This window comes from Salvelinus namaycush, chromosome 30 (assembly GCF_016432855.1).
Source record: "Salvelinus namaycush isolate Seneca chromosome 30, SaNama_1.0, whole genome shotgun sequence".
Taxonomy (NCBI): domain Eukaryota; kingdom Metazoa; phylum Chordata; class Actinopteri; order Salmoniformes; family Salmonidae; genus Salvelinus; species Salvelinus namaycush.
This window is the reverse complement of record NC_052336.1, coordinates 27208518-27228184: the sequence shown is the minus strand read 5'-3', so window position 1 is coordinate 27228184 and position 19667 is coordinate 27208518. Positions and strand designations below refer to the sequence as shown.

General features: G+C 41.5%; 1 protein-coding gene across 5 annotated transcripts in view; it reads left to right on the top strand.

Annotated features, from left to right (window-relative positions):
• Positions 1 to 19667, top strand: part of LOC120024941 (activating molecule in BECN1-regulated autophagy protein 1-like) — a 98696-nt gene that overhangs the window by 66864 nt on the left and 12165 nt on the right. For all 5 annotated transcript variants that reach the window (XM_038969319.1, XM_038969316.1, XM_038969318.1 and 2 more), the window contains 4 exons: positions 83 to 237; positions 7147 to 7286; positions 16015 to 16125; positions 16460 to 16635. In XM_038969319.1, the coding sequence (XP_038825247.1) occupies positions 83 to 237; positions 7147 to 7286; positions 16015 to 16125; positions 16460 to 16635 (582 nt within the window). The remainder of the gene's footprint in view (positions 1 to 82; positions 238 to 7146; positions 7287 to 16014; positions 16126 to 16459; positions 16636 to 19667) is intronic.

Sequence of the window (19667 nt, the reverse complement as noted above, 5' to 3'; positions counted from 1 at the left end):
TGTTCAATATTTGCTTTAAGTTTATATGCCAAACCCATCCATGCTCAACAGAAAGTAGCCTAACCATCTCTTCTTTGTCTAGGTCCTAATGCCATTTCTGTCAGCCTGTCCCCAATGGGCCACTACGTGATGGTGGGCTTGGCCTCTCGTAGGATCCTGCTCCATCACAACACAGACCACATGGTAGCGCAAGTGTTACGCCTGCAGCAGCCCCATGGTGGAGAGACTTCCATGAGGGTGAGTTTGGCCAACGTTAACCCCTTGGAATTTCAGAAACAATAAGGTATTATGCCATTTATTTGCGCTTTCATCAATGCATCTTGATTCAGGTTGATTTGCATTGAACTTGAAAATGCCAGCAAGAACCTAGACCCAAATCATCTGTAAGCATCTTCAGGGTGACAGTAACCAAATGAAACCTCCCAAATCTGGAGGTAAAGAACATTGTAAATGATGAGCTTCTTCTGGCTGGCAAAGAGTATGACTCTTTATAAATAGCTACTTTAACTCCATCATTTGGGGGAGATGAACAATAGATTTCCCCCCCATTATCTCTAACCAACTGAGGAGGAACGTGAGACAGACATTACAATTCAGTACAGCACAGTAGCTGAATAATACCCTCCCAGCTCCAGCCCTCTCACAATGGCCAGCCAGATTAGCAACCCCAAATAATCGAACCAGTGCTGGCAGAGCCTGCATTGACTCTACTTCAACTGGATTCTGAAGGTACCAAATATCTTTATTTCCAACAAGTTGGGGGTAGAAAATGGGCTTACAATCAGAGCATTTTCACATGCCTCCAGGTGCTGGCTCTAGCCTTTTACATTCCAGCAGTGCAAAGTGAGCTAGTGTAATTGAGAAACTTCTGTGGCTAGACCCCAAGTAGAATCATGGTTATGCACATCTCATTTAGTCTTTAATCGACCCCTTGATCTCTCGTGGCCCTTTGGCTGATCACACTACATACAGTGTGTTCCCTTTCCTCTTTCAGAGGAACTTGTCTGCTGTTACAGTCTTGATGTGTTACACACATAACACAGTTACAAACTGTGAAACATGTTTTTTTTTGTTGAGGCAACCATTTTTTTATAATCCAGATGACCATTTAGACAATGTACCACACCGTTTACACAATCGCACAATGTGCCACACTTAAATAGTAATGAAGAGTCTTTGAACGTTTTCTGTGTTTGGAGGCTCAATATGTGACTCTGTTTTGGCTGTACATGTATCAGAATGTAACATGGGTTGTGGTAGGTAGTGTATGAAGGATGAGGGGTAAAGTGTTTATGATGCAGGGCTTGGAACCAGGGATCCATCTGTGACATCCCAGTGACCCAGAACACAGCCCGGTGTCCCATGGTCACACCAGAGTCAGCCCTCAGAGGCCTTGATGAAAGCAGGAAAAATAACACCAGGGTGCCACTTTGATGTTGTCTTTCTGTCTCTGCCTCTTGCTGTTTGTGAGACTGTTCTCCGTCCCTCCCAATTTTTGAAGATGCCATGTAGCCCTGGCAACTAGGCTATATGATAATTGAGATGACATTTTAACTTTGGGGGTGGGGGGGAGCAGCACCAGTAACTATTCTAACTCCAAACTTCTCACATTGCCAGAGGTGAAATTGTTGTGACATAAGTTTTCTAACTGAACAGTTACATGGTCTGAAGAGAGCCATAATTAGCCAAATCTAATTGAACAAATTGTGAATATTGTTTTTTTGTTTTTAAAGCTGCCACACGGCGCATCAAAGCCCATCTCTGATTTGAAGTGAACTAAGAGGTGTTTTTCTCAAAGCGTTTTGTCTCGCGTTAATAACTTGGCTCGGATCATCACATGATTGGCATTTATGTTACTCTTACATAATTTACATGTGGGAGAGGATATTGGAAATTTAATTGAAGCCTATTGGATGATAACTTGTTTTTAACTAGGACAGAAGAATTTATAACGGATTATTTCCGACATAAGATCCACTTATTGTATGGGACACTTTTAAATGTGCCTTTTAGAGGCCATGCAATTCAGTACTCATCTCTAAAACAAAAGCAATTTAGGTCAAGAGTCCATATTAACAAAGGAAATGGAAGGACTAACAGTACAGATAGATAGCAATAAAAACTGTACCCTAGAGGGTCAGAATAAGTTAGAGGAAAAACAAAAAGAAATAGAAGAACTTATTCAAGATCAAGTGTAATATATTATAAAAATAAAGCAAACTGGATGGAATATGGGAAAATGTACCAAGCGGAAGTAAAGTACTTTAAGCATATGTTTTCATTTGTCTCCTCCATCTCCATTAACCAAAGCTAATTGTGTGGATATTTTTTATATTAATAATGTAAAATTAACAGCTGTACAGAAAGACTCATGTGAAGGCCAAATTACAGAGGAGTAACTTCTTGATGCAATTAAAGCCTTTAAGGATGGGGAAACTCCAGGGCTGGATGGCATACCAGTGGAAGTATACACAACTTTTTTGATATACTCAGAGGACCGTTATTAGCATATTTTAACCACTCCTATATACATGGTAGATTATCAGACACGCAACAAGGTCAGATTTCATTATTACTGAAACAGGATCCAAATGGTAAATATAAAGATCCAGTCCATAAAAAACATTGGAAGCCTTTTACAATTCTTGCAAAATGCTTAGCGCATAGAATTTAAAAGGTATTGTCGGATATTATTCATCCTCATTTTTTTTTACATGGACAATACATTGGAGGTAATATAAGACTATTGTTTCAAGAAGTACTTGAAACAATAGAACACAATGAAAAATCTGGGAAACCAGGCCTGGTGTTCATAGCCAACTTTGATAAAGTACAACTGGAGTTTATATGAACTCAACAAAAAAAGAAACATCCCTTTTTCAGGACCCTGTCTTTCAAAGATAATTCGTAAAAATCCAAATAACTTCACAGATCTTCATTGTAAAGGGTTTAAACACTGTTTCCCATACTTGTTAAATGAACCATAAACAATTAATGAACATGCACCTGTGGAACGGTCGTTAGGATACTAACAGCTTATAGACGGTAGGCAATTAAGGTCACAGTTATGAAAACGTAGGACCCTAAAGAGGTCTTTCTACTGACTCTGAAAAACACCAAAAGAAATATGCCCAGGGTCCCTGCTCATCTGCGTGAACGTGCCTTAGGCATGCTGCAAGGAAGCATGAGGATTGCAGATGTGGCCAGGGCAATAAATTGCAATGTCCGTACTGTGAGACGCCTAAGACAGCCCTACAGGGAGACAGGACGGACAGCTGATCGTACTCACAGTGGCGGACCACGTGTAACAACACCTGCACAGGATCGGTACATCTGAACATCACACCTGTGGGACAGGTACAGGATGGCAACAACTGCCCGAGTTACACCAGGAACGCACAATCCCTCCATCAGTGCTCAGACTGTCTGCAATAGGCTGAGAGAGGCTGGACTGAGAGCTTGTAGGCCTGTTGTAAGGCAGGTCCTCAGCAGACATCACCGGCAACAACGTTTCCTATGGGCACAAACCCACCATCGCTGGACCAGACAGGACTGGCAAAAAGTGCTCTTCACTGACGAGTCGCGGTTTTGTCTCACCAGGGGTGATGGTCGGATTCGCGTTTATCATCGAAGGAATGAGCGTTACACCGACGCCTGTACTCTGGAGCGGGATCGATTGGGGGGTGGAGGGTCCGTCATGGTCTGGGGCGGTGTGTCACAGCATCATCGGACTGAGCATGTTGTCATTGCAGGCAATCTCAACGCTGTGCGTTACAGGGAAGACATCCTCCTCCCTCATGTAGTACCCTTCCTGCAGGCTCATCCTGACATGACAATGCCACCAGCCATACTGCTCGTTCTGTGCGTGATTTTCTGCAAGACCGGAATGTCAGTGTTCTGCCATGGCCAGCGAAGAGCCCGGATCTCAATCCCATTAAGCACGTCTGGGACCTGTTGGATCGGAGGGTGAGGGCTAGGACCATTCCCCCCAGAAATGTCCGGGAACTTGCAGGTGCCTTGGTGGAAGAGTGGGGTAACATCTCACAGCAAGAACTGGCAAATCTGGTGCAGTCCATGAGGAGGAGATGCACTGCAGTACTTAATGCAGCCGTTGGCCACAACAGATACTGACTGTTACTTTTGATTTTGACCCCCCCCCCCCCCTTTGTTCAGTGACACATTATTCAATTTCTGTTAGTCACATGTCTGTGGAACATGTTCAGTTTGTCTCAGTTGTTGAATCTTGTTATGTTCTTACAAATATTTACACATGTTAAGTTTGCTGAAAATAAACGCAGTTGACAGTGAGAGGATGTTTATTTTTTTGCTGAGTTTATAAATGCCTGGAATATTTTAATTTTGGAGAATCTTTTATTAAATGGGTTATAATCATGTATAGTAGCCCGTTGTGTGAAATAGTAAATAATGGCTACTTCTCAAAGTTTTAAACTATCTAGAGGAGTAAAACAAGGTTGTCCACTATCGGCATATCTATTTTTTATTGTCATTGAAATGTTAGTTATTAAAATCAGATCCAACAATAATATTAAGGGATTAGAAATCCAGGTCTTAAAAACAAAGGTGTCATAGTACGCTGATGATTCATGTTTTCTTTAAAATCCACAATTTGGATCCCTCTACAGCCTCATAGAGGATCTATATACTTTTTCTATCCTCTCTTGATTAAAACCAAATTATGATAAGTGTACTATATTATGTGTTGGATCACAAATAAATACAACATTTACATTACCGTGTAGTTTACCAATAAAATGGTCTGATGGTGATGTGGACATACTCTGTATTCATATGCAGAAAGAAATAAATGATCTCACTCCAATGAATTTTAATAGAAAGTTAGCAAATATAGATAAGATCTTGCTACCATGGAAAGGAAAATACCTGTCTATTTGTGGAAAAATCACCCTGATTATCTCTTTAGTCATATCCAAGTTGACCTATTTGCTTATGGTCTTGCCTACACCTAGCGACCTGTCTTTTTTTTTTTATCTAGTTCCTCTGTCCAGTGCCTGTGTTCTTTTGCCCATCTTAATCTTTTCTTTTTATTGGCCAGTCTGAGATATGGCTTTTTCTTTGCAACTCTGCCTAGAAGGCCAGCATCCCGGAGTCGCCTCTTCACTGTTGACATTGAGACTGGTGTTTTGCGGGTACTATTTATTGAAGCTGCCAGTTGAGGTGGGAGGTGTCTGTTTCTCAAACTATGAAGGGAGTAGTACACAGCGTTGTACGAGATCTTCAGTTTCTCGTTCAACGCTGTTTTTTTGGTCATTTTTTCAAACATTTTTTCTGTCCATTAAAATAGCATCAAATTGATCAGAAATACAGTGTAGACATTGTTAATGTTGTAAATGACTATTGTTGCTGGAAAAGGATGATTTTTAATGGAATATCTATATAGGCGTACAGAGGCCCATTATCAGCAACCATCACTCCTGTGCTCCAATGGCATGTTGTGTTAGCTAATCCAAGTTTATCATTTTAAAAGGCTAATTGATCATTAGAAAACCCTTTTGCAATTATGTTAGCACAGCTGAAAACTGTTGTTCTGATTAAAGAAGCAATAAAACTGCCCTTCAGACTAGTTGAGAATCTGGAGCATCAGCATTTGTGGGTTCGATTACAAGCTCAAAATGGCCAGAAACAAAGACCTTTCTTCTGAAACTCGTCAGTCTATTCTTGTTCTGAGAAATGAAGGCTTTGCGAGAAGTTGCTAAGAAACTGAAGATCTCGTACAACGATCTTCACAGAACAGCGTAAACTGGCTCTAACCAGAATAGAAAGAGGAGTGGGAGGCCCCGGTGCATAACTGAGCAAGAGGACAAGTACATTAGAGTGTCTAGTTTGAGAAACAGACGCCTCACAAGTCCTCAACTAGAAGCTTCATTAAATAGTACCCGCAAAACACCAGTCTCAACGTCAACAGTGAAGAGGGGACTCCGGGATGCTGGCCTTCTTGGCAGAGTTCCGCTGTCCAGTGTCTGTGTTCTTTTGCCCATCTTAATATTTTATTTTTATTGGCCAGTCTGAGAGATGGCTTTTTCTTTACAACTCTGCCTAGAAGGCCAGCACCCCGGAGTTGCCTCTCCACTGTTGACGTTGAGACTGGTCAAGCTACAATTGTCATTTACAACATTAACAATGTCTACACTGTATGTCTGATCAATTTGATCTGATTTTAATGGACAAAAAATAAGGACATTTCTAAGTGACCCCAAACTTTTGAATGGTAGTGTATGTAACTTGTTGTTTTTTGTTCAAAATTGAAATTATGACTCTTACATATCATAGCAAAAGGGGACCGTGTTAGATGTGTTCTGAATTTGTACGTTGAACATTTTGCATTCCCTGCGAGTACAACTGACACACCGCCCAAGTTATGGCAGCGTAGACAGTCCAACGAGGCTCTCTGCGCTCTTAAGCAGATCCCCAATTATTCTGTCTTCCTCCTACGTTTGGAGATGAATGAAACAGCTTTTTCCCCCTTTCCTTTGTTATTTCTCCCTTTTGTCTGAGTGGTGTAAAATCTATGCAGATGTAGACAGACAGGTATATGTGGTCATTCATCCTCACTTCACAAGGTAAGAGATAGGCAACGCAGAGGCAGGAAGTAGTACCCGTGTCTGTCACCTGATATGGTTGTCATAGCAGCAGGTTTGGCTAGTCATATTGAGAAGTAGCGTGACAAGTCAAGGTGACTGCTCTTAAATGAGCACTCCAACAACGTCTCTCCTGAACTTGATTCAATTGAGGGAACAGCCAACCGCTAAGGAGCGGCTCTCTACTTTCTGACAAGGCAGACTCAACAACACTAATCAGCACTTCAGCAGACAGACTAAAGTTCTAGTATTGTTCTGCTATTCCCACACTAGTAACGGATTATGTCTCAGGTTCTGAATCATCGGGTTAATTGATAACCAATATATTAACATGAAATGAATTAATATGCGATAACATGCTAATCTAATGTGAAAGATAAAGCTCATTAGAAGACGGCGCTAATGCAATAAAATTACTATTTTTTATTTTATTTTTGAAGATGTTGGTGTTGTATCATATTGGAACAATAGTGGTACTCTTTGCTGTGGCTGTAATTGATTTATTTCCATATGTCCCCATTCCCTCCAGAGAATGTTTGATGTGGTGTACCCCATGGCCGCTGATCAGCGGAGACACGTCAGCATCAACTCGGCCCGCTGGCTCCCAGAACCTGGCCTGGGGCTTGCATACGGTACCAACAAGGGAGACCTAGTCATCTGCAGACCTGTGTAAGTCTGCACTACGCACTCTATATACCTCTGTTTCTCTCTTTCTTGCTTTCCCTCTCGCACAGTGCAACCTGCCCCTGGCTTAGAGAACTAAGTTTGTCCTCACTACCTCTTCTCTCACTACCACAGTATGTTTACATCAGGAGTAGCCTGTGGCTAGATTTCTCCCATAGCACATTTCTCTACATGCCATCTATTTGTTTTACATTTGTATGGAAACAGTGAAAAACGAATAGCCAATTAGTGTGTTTTCTATCCCTACTTTAGATAAATATATGTTTCTGCTGCTGAGGACAAGAACCCCCTCGTTTGTGTGGTTACGTAATGGCCCGAGAGTCCCAGTGCTCATGGCTTTAAAGCCTTTGGCATTCGGGAAGGCAGCTCCCACCCACCCACCCACGGCAGGCAGGCAGGGCAGGGAGAGTTGGATCGATGGAGCGCCCACTGACTTATTCAGCCAGCTGTCATCAGCTAAGTCAAGTCAGAGGAGCTTGTTCTCACTCACTCTTCATGAAGTTTCTCAGTTTTGTTTTTCTCCGTTCTGTCTGGCTGTCTGAAATAAATTGTCTGGTGTTAGTGGAAGAATGATTTGTTCTCCCTAGCCCCCCGGGCCTGCTTTGTTACTTTGAAGAACAAAAAAATATAGCTTAGATATCATCCAACATCGGTAAAATGTGCATTATGACCAAATAGTATTTTCTACACATAGAAATGACAAACCTTACTAACAAACCAAAAGTTTACTAACAGCAATAGTTAAGTCTAGACAAATGTTATGTGATTTTGGAGAGGAAATTTGGGGAATTATATCTAAAACATCCCTAAAGACATTGCAATTCATCAACAGCAAAATTGTCTCTAATTTATGTCAGCCGTTTTAATGATCCAACCATAATCTTACACAGAGAATCACTGTACATGCATAGAGACCTACAACCGCATCTATATCGTGAAGCCCTAATTGTGATCTGTAAAATTCAGTAACAGCATTCCGACACACGCATAGCACCACAGGTGCATAATAACCAAACAAACATCACAAGAGGAAGAACACACAGTACTCCCCTTGGACATACTACCTTCACTCACAGGCACACATACTGTACAGTACACCACTGCAGCATAGACTCCACGTCCCTATTGGGGAAAGCCTATTTTTTATTTATTTTATTTAACCTTTATTTAACTAGGCAAGTCAGTTAATAATAACAAATTCTTATTTACAATGACGGCCTACACCGGCCAAACCCAGACCAAGGGCCAATTGTGCGCCGCCCTATGGAACCAGTTGTGACACAGCCTGGATTCGAACCAAGGTGTCTGTAGTGACGCCTCTAGCACTGAGATGCAGTGCCTTAGACCGCTGCGCCACTCGGAGGACCAATTATTATTATCCCTGTGTGTTTACTAATGGTAGAAACAGCTGTTTCAATCAGTGGCTCATCTCCTAGTACACTGTTGAGCAGGGATCATTTCAAGAGGGGAATAAAGACCAGAACCATAGGATGTGTATGTGTTTGTATTCTCTTGTGTTGAGTAAATGACATGATCAAACATGTCTAAGGGGGTTTACAGCAGGAGCTCGTATATGGCCGGACCTCTAATAGCAGCACTACCTCAGTAGCGAGGTAGCATGTTACTGTACATACACCCTCTCTCTAGGATACCTAGTAGAGATGGATCAGCAACGATACACACGTCGTCTTCGCTACTGAGAAAGCTGCATTTTAAGCTGCATTTGAATATCCAGCACTTCATATGCGTTGGCAGTCTGAAGCAGCGTGAGAGAAATGTTTTCTGATTTGCCCACAGGCAGGCTTCTCAGAGGGAGAGGAAGTTTCCTCGCTCTGTACGTTTTCACGAGAACCCTGACATCTTCCTCAATCAATGATTTGTTTTTCTTTTCCTGCAACCCATAATATTTCATTTTCTGCTCGGATGAAAAACTATTTAAGGCTGCTTGTTTTCTCAAAGAAGTGTACTTTTTTTCATTCACATTTCAGTTTTACTGGTGATTTCTCTCCAAGCCAAAACAGCCTATCAATGTCTCACTGCGTTCAGTTTGACATGAAACAGAGCAAACAATGACTGTCAGACGTTTTGGGTGATAGACTGTTTAGGGGATTAGTAATTCAATCAGCCCTTTCTTTGATCATGACCATCCTCTTGATTAATATTTGTTTCAACTACAGTTCACAGGTTTGTACTGATAGCCACCTTTATACCTTGACCAAATGCTAATTGAGTGGAAAAGTGGTTGTTTGCCCCCCTAAGCAGAGATCTGTTGGTCATTGTGTAGTCAAAGTAACCTCTTTAGCAACAGAAGGCACTGGGACCATGGGCACTGGAACCAGTTGGGCAGAGGCCAACCATCCTAGAAAGCCTAATCGAAAACAGCTGTGTTCTAACAGCACCAGCCTGTCAATCTCAGCTGTTGCACAGACGTCTCACCGTCTCTGGCTGTCTGATTTCTCAGCTTATTGGTCACCAAAATATCTCACATTCCGTTGTCTTACATTGTCCTAGTTTTGGGGGATTTGGGTAGCACTTTGTATTTACAGCCCAATTTCGCTGGCAGATGTAGGTGGTTGTTGTGGGATTGATTTTTTTTCAGCCCCATAATTCAATTTTGCATGCCTGGTGTAGCCTTTCTGTTTTATTATATAGAATAATGCAATTAGACTTTAATTTATTTTATCAAGCATGCTGTGCTGTAAGCAGCTTTGTTTCGGAGCAGGGACGTGTTGTTGCTGATGAAACTGAAATGAGATCAGGACAGAGAGAGAGAGTGGCCTTGTTTGGGAAATAGTCTCATAAAATAATAACTTTCCCCCTCTTAGTCCTAATACTGTCGATATGATTTCTTTATCTATCTCCTGAAAGTTTGACCCTACTCCCACCATGTATTCTGTTCTTGGCAGCTTTCACTTGGATTGTATACTTCAACTTCCTTTCAGATTCACAGCTAGTGTGCTGGAGGTCTAAAATGTAAGCTTTTCACAGGCCAAATACTCTAATGGTACAGGAAGTAAGTCCTTGCTAGTTAGTACAGGGTCTACATCAGGTTAAATGCAGACTTTGATTAGTTATCCGGCTGGAACCCGGGGTTTCACATGTACAGGTACCTAAGGAAATCTATCCTCAAATTGATTATCCCACTCCTGCTTCTCACTTTACACAGTGGCTTTCTTACATTTGAAGCAGAAAATGTAGGGGCTTGTAAACCAGATGCACACTCATGATATCCAGCACCTTCTCTCTATAGTACTTAATGTGTATCATCATCATCATCATCATCATCATCACACACTGATATCCCATAAATGCCTCTAACTGTCATGGGGTGGAGCAGTGGCACGGTTCTGTGCCCGCCGGAGTTTGGAACAGCTGGAGGAGAACAGGCCAGTCACCCAGAGACTGCTGGGTAAAGGAGCCCTGAGGAAGAGCTCTCATTATCCCTTTTATGGAGGCATTTTAGGACCGTTGGCAAAACAGTTGAGGCTTCAGCTCTGGCTCGTTGTAAACCCAAACATCTCTGTCCAAACGTTCTCTATTCCAGTTCTTAGTCTTGTTCTAAGTGTGTTAAAGGAGATTCTAGCAAAACTGCACTCACTACAGCTGGACGTCGTACTGTACTTGCTAATGAACCTCATCTGCTACATAATATCCAAGACAATTATGAATAAGCAAACAGTGCCCTTATCCAATTACTGGCTCAGACACAGGTTTGAGTTGGGCCTGTCCAAGCTTATGTCAAAATAACTTATGCATAACATATGCATGTGTCTAATGTTGAATCATTCTGATGCTATTTGCAGAGCTCAATGTTATATCTTAAGATATACCCCCCCCCCCTCGGTTTCATGCAAATGAGAGAAGACATAGATTGTCTTCCTCCTTTGGGGATTTGGGCAGGTCTCTTCGACTGCCTGGTGTGCTTGTTGTAAAGCAGACAATTTGACAGGTTTGAAAGCAGTAGCATGTCAGGGGCTGCCGTTCCAGCGATTTTAAGTGTCATGCACTCAATTTGTCTCTCAGATATATTATTTTTGCCTGAGGGAGTGAATAGAATATCCCCTCTTTCTCCCTCTCTCTCTCATCCATTTTTTTCTTTCAGCACACCAGTCCATCAACTGCACTGTTTACACACCAGAATATGGTATTTGGAAATATACACATACTGTTTATCTACCTCCCGGCATGAGAAAGAAGAACAGTCCATATAAGATATCCACTTTTGTGCTATATCTTCCCAATTTGATGCCTGCCAGCAGTTTTCCTAGATCCATGGTAACTACCCCAAAAAGAGCCATTGCTCAGTTTCTTATCAAGTATTTCATTTCCCTGTATCATACTTATTTTAATTAACGGTTGTAGCGGAAGGGTCGTTAAGTGTACATGATTTATCAGTGTCTCTCACAGGCTCCTGATTCGCTGACTCTGCTGCTTGTCCACTGATACTGGGGATTAATGGAACATGGAAACTTATTTAGCTCGTATCCTTCTAATAAGATGCAGCTGGGGATTAATGGAACATGGAAACTTATTTTGCTCGTTTCCTTCTAATAAGATGCAGTTTATTAATCATTCTAATAAGATGCAGTTTGGGATTAATGGAACATGGAAACTTATTTTGCTCGTTTCCTTCTAATAAGATGCAGTTGGGGATTAATGGACATTTATTTTGCTCGTTTCCTTCTAATAAAATGCAGTTTATTAATCCTTCTAATAAGATGCAGTTTATTAATCCTTCTAATAAAATGCAGCTGGGGTATAATGGAACATGGAAACTTATTTTGCTCGTTTCCTTCTAATAAAATGCAGTTTATTAATCCATCTAAAATGCAGTTTATTAATCCTTCTAATAAGATGGAGTTGGGGATTAATGGAACATGGAAACTTATTTTGCTCGTTTCCAACTAATAAGATGCAGTTTATTAATCCTTCTAATAATATGCAGTTTATTTAATCCTTCTAATAAAATGCAGCGTATTAATCATTCTAATAAGATGCAGCTGGGGATTAATGGAACATGGAAACTTATTTTGCTCGTTTCCAACTAATAAGATGCAGTTTATTAATTATTCGAATAAGATGCCATTTATTAATCCTTCTAATAAGATGCAGTTTATTAATCCTTCTAATAAGATGCAGTTTATTAATCCTTCTAATAAGATGCAGTTGATTAATTATTCTAATAAGATGCAGTTTATTAATCCTTCTAATAAGACATCGTTCTAATAAGACATCAAACAATACACTCACTGGTACAAAATCTTGTCCGCAATATTATCACTTAAGTTAAAGGAAAACACTTGTCGGTCTCATACATTTTGTTTCTGATTCATACAGGGGACTTGTAGTGAAGATGTGATCCTTCTAATAAGATGCAGTTTATTAATCTGTCTAATAAGAAACAGCTGATAGATGCATTTGAATGGTGCGGTCTTCCCAGAAACTAACGGCTTGACTATCTCTAGCTATTCAATGTAACCAGGCTTTATGGAGGGCTTGCATTCTCCCAACACTCAGGCCACAATACTATTTGGGTGTGACTTAAAGACATGCTCTGGAACTATGGCGACTAATAAGTATTTTTTTAACCTCCCATTTAGGGCTGAATGTTGAGTTCATACATGCATAATCTATGAGCAGAATTACTGTCTTAGCTAAAGTAGCTATAAAATCCCAATTTCTTTGAAAGCGACTGTTTTTCTGGAAGCTGTGCTGCGCCCTTTTCCCCTAAATTTCCCCCACGCGGCCCAGCCCCCTAGCAATTAAAGTTATAGCCAATGAGCTTCAGCCCCTTGCCATTTGAGTGGCAGCTAGCAAGATTCACACACAGCAGAGCAAGAGAGAGCAATGACGTGGTGCAGATATCTGCACATATGTGATGCTGTATGCAATTTTCGGGACCACTTTTAGCTCGTCAGCACTACTTTCAGTACTGCATAAAAAGTATACAGAAGAACTGGATAATTTCTTTAATTTGTGTTTATAGTAGTAATAATAATAAAACATTTAATTTTTATAGCACTTTGAATTTACATTTTTATTTTTATTTAACTAGTCACCTACTGTGTCGTCTCATATCTCTACATAGGCAAAATATATATACAATAAAAACATCATACATTTAGAATCAAGGCAGGAAATAGCAGTATTAGGCTAGGTGCTAAAAGGACTTCCCAGGTTAGGACTATAAGAAAGACAGTCAGTAGAAACGTGTTTTAAGGCTCGCTTTAATAGTTCCAATTGCACTGCTCAGATGAGTTTGCAGGCTTGAGAAGGTGGTTGATGGCTGAGAAAGAGGATTCTGAGGTTAGCTTTGTTGTTGTCGATCATGGTGGAGTAGAAGGCTGATCGTGCTGCTTTTAAGGCAGCAGAATAGCTTCTTTGCTTGGTGGTCTTTGTAGGCCAGTAGATGGACAGTGAAGCCGTCCTTCCTCCAGCGCCTCTCAAGCTTACGGCCATGAGTCTTCATTCTGTGCGGTTCATCAGTGTTGGAAGGTTACTTTCGTGTTTTTTCGGGAGCAGCGATGTTCAGGGTATTACCCATAGTGCTGTTATACAGGTTGGCCATGTCGTCGGAGGGCCAGCTCACTGCAGTCAGACTCAAAGGTGGGCTAGATGTGTTCCAGGAAGAGGGATGGGTTAAGTTTCCTTAGGTGGCAGAATTGAAAGGCCCCCTTTGGGCGGTGGAGCGGAATGGAAGTAGTCAGACCATGTCACAGGCTTGTGGTCAGATACACCAAGTTTGAGGACATCCAAGTTAGAGGCAGGGACATCTCCAGTGATAATGTATTGTGTGTCGACGATTGTGGGTGGGGAACATTTACATGTTGCACATGGTTTAGGCAGTCCAGCATGTTAAGGAAGTCAGCAGCCGTAGAGCACTTGGGTGAGTCAACATGGATGTTTAAGTCACCCAAAATTACAATGTTGGAGAGGGTGGAGCGTACAGAGGTTAATAGTTCACAAAACTCAGGAATAAAAAAAACTGTGCTTGTCTGGAGGGGGGGGGGGGGGCTCCACCGCGGCCGCGCGCCTTTTCAATGTGTTTATATCCAGGCGGAGCTGCCGCATCTAGATACTAAAAGTCCCCCTCTTTGTGCCATTTTTCAGTGAGGCAGATCAGGTCAAAATCATTCTCTGAGACAAACTCATACAAAAGAGGAGACTTGTTAAGGCTTGAAGATTGTAGAGTGCACGACGTGTGAAGGCATTGGTGAAAAACGTTCATTACATTTTGGTTGGTTCACTGCTCTCTGTATGGACTGTATTGGCTTGGAGTGGGTGACGTAATTTGCCTGAGGGTCAGCCTGCAGAAATGGCCAGGCTTGTGATCACCTAACTTCGGTACTCTCATCGTTAGTGCATACAATAGACTTTGGTTTGTTAATTAGTCTCCTACCGTCTCGTCGTCCTCACCATGTTTTCCGTAGGAGCCCGAATCGAGAGACTGTTCTTAAGGTCCTTACTCAGGGTTGTTTTAATCTGTTCAAAACTTCTGAGGAATCCTCCTGTGTAGTAAATGAAGTTGGCTGCCATTTCAGAGTAATTTCATCCAGCCTTTGGTCCAGGAGATGAGGATGTAGAAAGATCTAGCTCGGCTGGTATTTGAATCCAAACAATTTGCTAGTTGATTGGAGAGGTTGGCGAAGTAGCCAAATATGTTAACTAATTTAACGTTGATGATTAAAAAGCGAAAAATTCACATGTTCTATACTTGATAAGCTATCAAAAAAACTAAATGTTGATTAAAACAATGCGCTTAAAAAACACTTTTTAATTAAAAAATATATATTTTACATTTATTTAACTAGGAAAGTCAGTTAAGAACAAATTCTTATTTACAATGACTGGGTTAGCTGCCTTGTTCAGGGGCAGAACGACAGATTTTTAACTTGTCAGCTCGGGGATTCAATCTAGCAACCTTTTGGTCACTGGCCCAACGCTCTAACCACTAGGCTACCTGCCGCCTCCACTTAAGAAATAATTATGGATAATTTTGCCGCATTAAAATACCGAGTCTGCCTCTAGGTGAACTCCAGTGCCCATCTGTCTCTGTTTAAAGATTTAATCCAATCCTACTGGACAGGAATGTTTTAAATGTTATTTTATGGTTCAACACCAATGGAACAGACACTTATTGGTCAGATTCTCAGACCAGTCCGGTATTATGAAAGCCATCTCGACTGTTTCACTGCGAGGTAAAATTATGTACGTTTTATTTATACTCTACACGGAAGATAGCTTGGAGTGCTTGCCCTGAATTGATTTTTATCCGATGAAATCAGTTGTGGATGCATCCAGGTCTGACAACCTGCCTCAGTCAACGTTGTGTCATTTTGAGCTATGATGCAATGAAGCGGCACTAAAGATGTTTCATCTTAATGCTGGGGACCATTGTGAGGGATCTGCTTGTTGGTAATGTATGGACTGCTCTTTCTGTCTAGCAAAACATTTGGTTTTATGATGTACAATACATCCTTTTTTTGCTTGAAATACTGTAACTGATTGAAAGCTTTAGCATATCCTGCTGTGTAGGTCTGACATGACAAGTGGAACATTGGAACTGACCATTTTTAGTTCTCTGATTTAACATAGAAATATGACCAAATTATAGAACATTAATGACGACATGATAGTACTGACTCATTGTACAATGTCCCTCTCTCGTTCCTTTTCTTTATCTCTCTCTCTCTCTGTCGTCTCTCCCCTCCAGAGATGCCCAGTCAGACGGAGACGGCCCCGCTGAGCACAGTGAGCCCGTATTTGCTGTCAACAACAATCGAGGCGGTGGTACCGGTGGGAGCCGCGACGGAGAGCGGCCAGGGTGAGATTTGGCAGGGGTTGGCCTTTGAGGATGGTGTGTGTGAGAACAATAGCTAGGTATATGTGGCTTTCAGAGAAGGGGGATGTGCAAGTTGAGTTTTTTTCTTCAATGAGATATGTAAGTCTTCTGTCTAGCAGGAATTCTCTGAACTGTGCTTACACGTCTGTCAAAGTAAAGGGAGCACTAGTTCTTTGTGTTGACATTGGACTCTCCCCTTTTGCTCACAACAGTAAGTTGTTTTTCAACAAAATGCAATGCCAACACTCAAGTGTCATACACACACTTACATCCATATGGCCTTTATCAGCGTTGACCATGTGGCTGTGTTTTGCAGGAGCAGCAGGGCCCCCTTGAGGTCTGAAAGGGACATGGGACTTATGAACGCCATCGGTCTCCAGCCCCGTCACCCTACCCCCGTTGCGACATCACAAGGCACACAGACACTCGTCCCACAGCTTCAGAATGCCGAAACACAGACACACACATTCCGGGCCTCCGAAGCAACAGACAGTACGTCTACCTATATCTATACCCATGTCTCTCTCCCCCAGTCCCTCCAGCATTTACCCTGTCTACTAGATCTACAATGACTTTGGAAAGTATTCAGACCCTTGACTTTTTCCACATTTTGCTACGTTATAGACTTATTCTAAAATTGATTTAAAAATAAATAAATAATAATAATACAAATCCTCAGCAATCTACACACAACACCCCATAATGACAGTAAAAACAGGTTTTTCAAATGTTTTGCTAATTTATAAAAATAAAAAACAAACACCTTATTTACAAAAGTATTCAGACCCTTTGCTATGAGACTCGAAATTTAGTTCAGGTGCTCCCTGTTTCCATTGATTATCCTTGAGATGTTTCTACATCTTGATTGGAGTCCACCTGTGGTAAATTCAATTGATTGGATTTGGAAAGGCACACACCTGTCTGTATAAGGTCCCACAGTTGACAGTGCATGTCAGAGCAAAAACCAAGCCATGAGGTCGAAGGAATTGTCCGTAGAGCTCAGAGACAGGGTTGTGTCGAGGCACAGATCTGTGGAAGGGTACCAAAAACAATCTGCAGCATTGAAGGTCCCCGAGAACACAGTGGCCTCCATTATTCTTAAATGGAAGCAGTTTGGAACCACCAAGACTCTTCCTAGAGCTGGCCACCCGGCCAAACTGAGCAATCAGGAGAGAAGGGCCTTGGTCAGGGAGATGACCAAGATCCCGATGGTCACTCTGACAGAGCTCCCGAGTTCCTCTTTGGAGATGGGAGAACCTTCCAGAAGGACAACCATCTCTGCAGCACTCCACTAATCAGGTCTTAATGGTAGAGTGGCCAGACGGAAGCCACTCCTCAGGAAAAGGCACATGACAGCCCGCTTGGAGTTTGCCAAAAGGCACCTAAAGACTAAGACCATGAGAAACAAAATTCTCTGGTCTGAGGAAAGACCTTTGGCATGAATGCCAAGCGTCACATCTGGAGGAAACCTGGCACCATCCCTACTGTGAAGCATGGTGGTGGCAGCATCATGCTATGTGGATATTTTTCAGCGGCAGGGACAGGGAGACTAGTCAGGATGGAGGCAAAGATGAACGGAGCAAAGTACAGCGAGATCCTTGATGAAAACCTGCTCCAGAGCGCTCAGGAACTCAGACTGGGGTGAAGGTTCACCTTCCAACAGGTCAACTACCCTAAGCACACAGCCAAGACAATGCAGGAGTGGCTTCGGTACAAGTCTCTGAATGTTCTTGAGTGGCCGAGCCAGAGCCCGGACTTGAACCCGATCGGACATCTCTGGAGAGACTTGAAAATAGCTTTGCAGTGACGCTCCCCATCCAACCTGACAGAGCTTGAGAGGATCTGCAGAGAAGAATGGGAGTAACTCCCCAAATACAGATGTGCCAAGCTTGTAGCGTCATACCCAAGAAGACTCGAGGCTGTAATCGCTGCCAAAGGTGCTTCAATAAAGTATTAAGTAAAAGGTCTGAATACTTATGTAAATGTGATATTTCCGTTTTTTATTTTAAATAAATTTGCAAAAAATCTCAACTTGTTTTTGCTTTTTCATTATGGGGTATTGTGTGTAGATTGATGAGGGGGAAAAAAGTTTTAATCCATTTTAGAATAAGGCTGGAATCTAACGAAACGTGGAAAAAGTCAAGGGGTCTGAATACTTTCCGAAGGCACTGTATATCGTTTTCGTAATACTGAGCTGTTCAACTATGTAATGTCTTAACAGGTAAGTCACAATATGCAATATATATATGCAGAGAGCCCAACGCTCCCTTCAAGCATATTGTAAGAACTTTCAATTTGTCATTAATTGAGCGAGTGAACTGTGTAAATCGCCATTCTGGTCTTGTGATTAATCATATCAGTTAGCGACCCTCTTGGATAGTCAGTGATGGTAATGATCACCCCATCACTGAATTCACAACTAGGTTCCATTTGACTGCACAACACTTTCTGTTGTTCTGTTTCAGTGCATTTCTACAACGGCTGGGTTTTTTCATTAATGGGGAATTTGTTCCTCGTTGCTGTCAGGAAATACAACCTGGCAAATTAGTAGCGTCATAATTGAATTCACTTTTTATGGAATCCTTTTCATTTGACGAATTTGGCATTTAAGACTTAACCTAATTGCAATCAGTCTTAACAACCTCCTTGACCTCATTCCATACAGAGCGGAACAAAGACCTCAAAGGCATGCACCAAAGGCTTATACAGTACCTGGCAACAGGAAGCAAATACTTGTTTAGTTAATTAAAGGTACATTTCACAATTTTTCAACTTCCTATTCATCATCTTCAGCACCACCCCAACATCAACATACTGTATGTGAAAACGCTGTGTTTCTATATTTTGTGGTAAAAAAAGATAGAGGAAGATAGTGTCTTTCCAATGACATCATCAACCAATTAGTAGGCAATGCCTACTCATAATTGGTTAAAATCACATGATGCACATCAATGATGTCATTGGAAATACTTATACTTCCTCTCTTTTTTACTACGAAACAGAAAGGTGTCATTTTCACATATGTTGAGGTGGTGCTGGAGATAATCAATGTGAAGTAAAAAAAATAAAAATAAAAAAAAAAAAAGTGAAATTGCCCTTTAAGACAATAACCTCAGAATTGCCCTTGGTTCCAAAGTCAGGTGAAGTGGACCATTACTTGTCTGTTGTCCCAGTGGTAATATAGCAATACCAATTACCCAATATCTCTGCATTAACTGTCTTAGTAACAGATCACATAAATATATGTCGTGATATTGGGTCTCATCCAAAAGACATCTCTCTTGGGGCACTGAAATATAATTTTCATTACTGTATCTTTATGTTTCCCAGTGGCACATCTGGGAACGTGAGCGCTATCAGAGAAAATGAGACCTGCATGGTCCACTTTTGTGTGTCTGGGCCTTCTTAAGGTACTATCTAAAGGTGTTTTAGACTCAATTCCATAAGAGTCAATATCCACAAACAGAGCACCACAGTCCATTTCGGTTCAGCTGGAATGTTGTACACAAGGCATTACGTTGCGA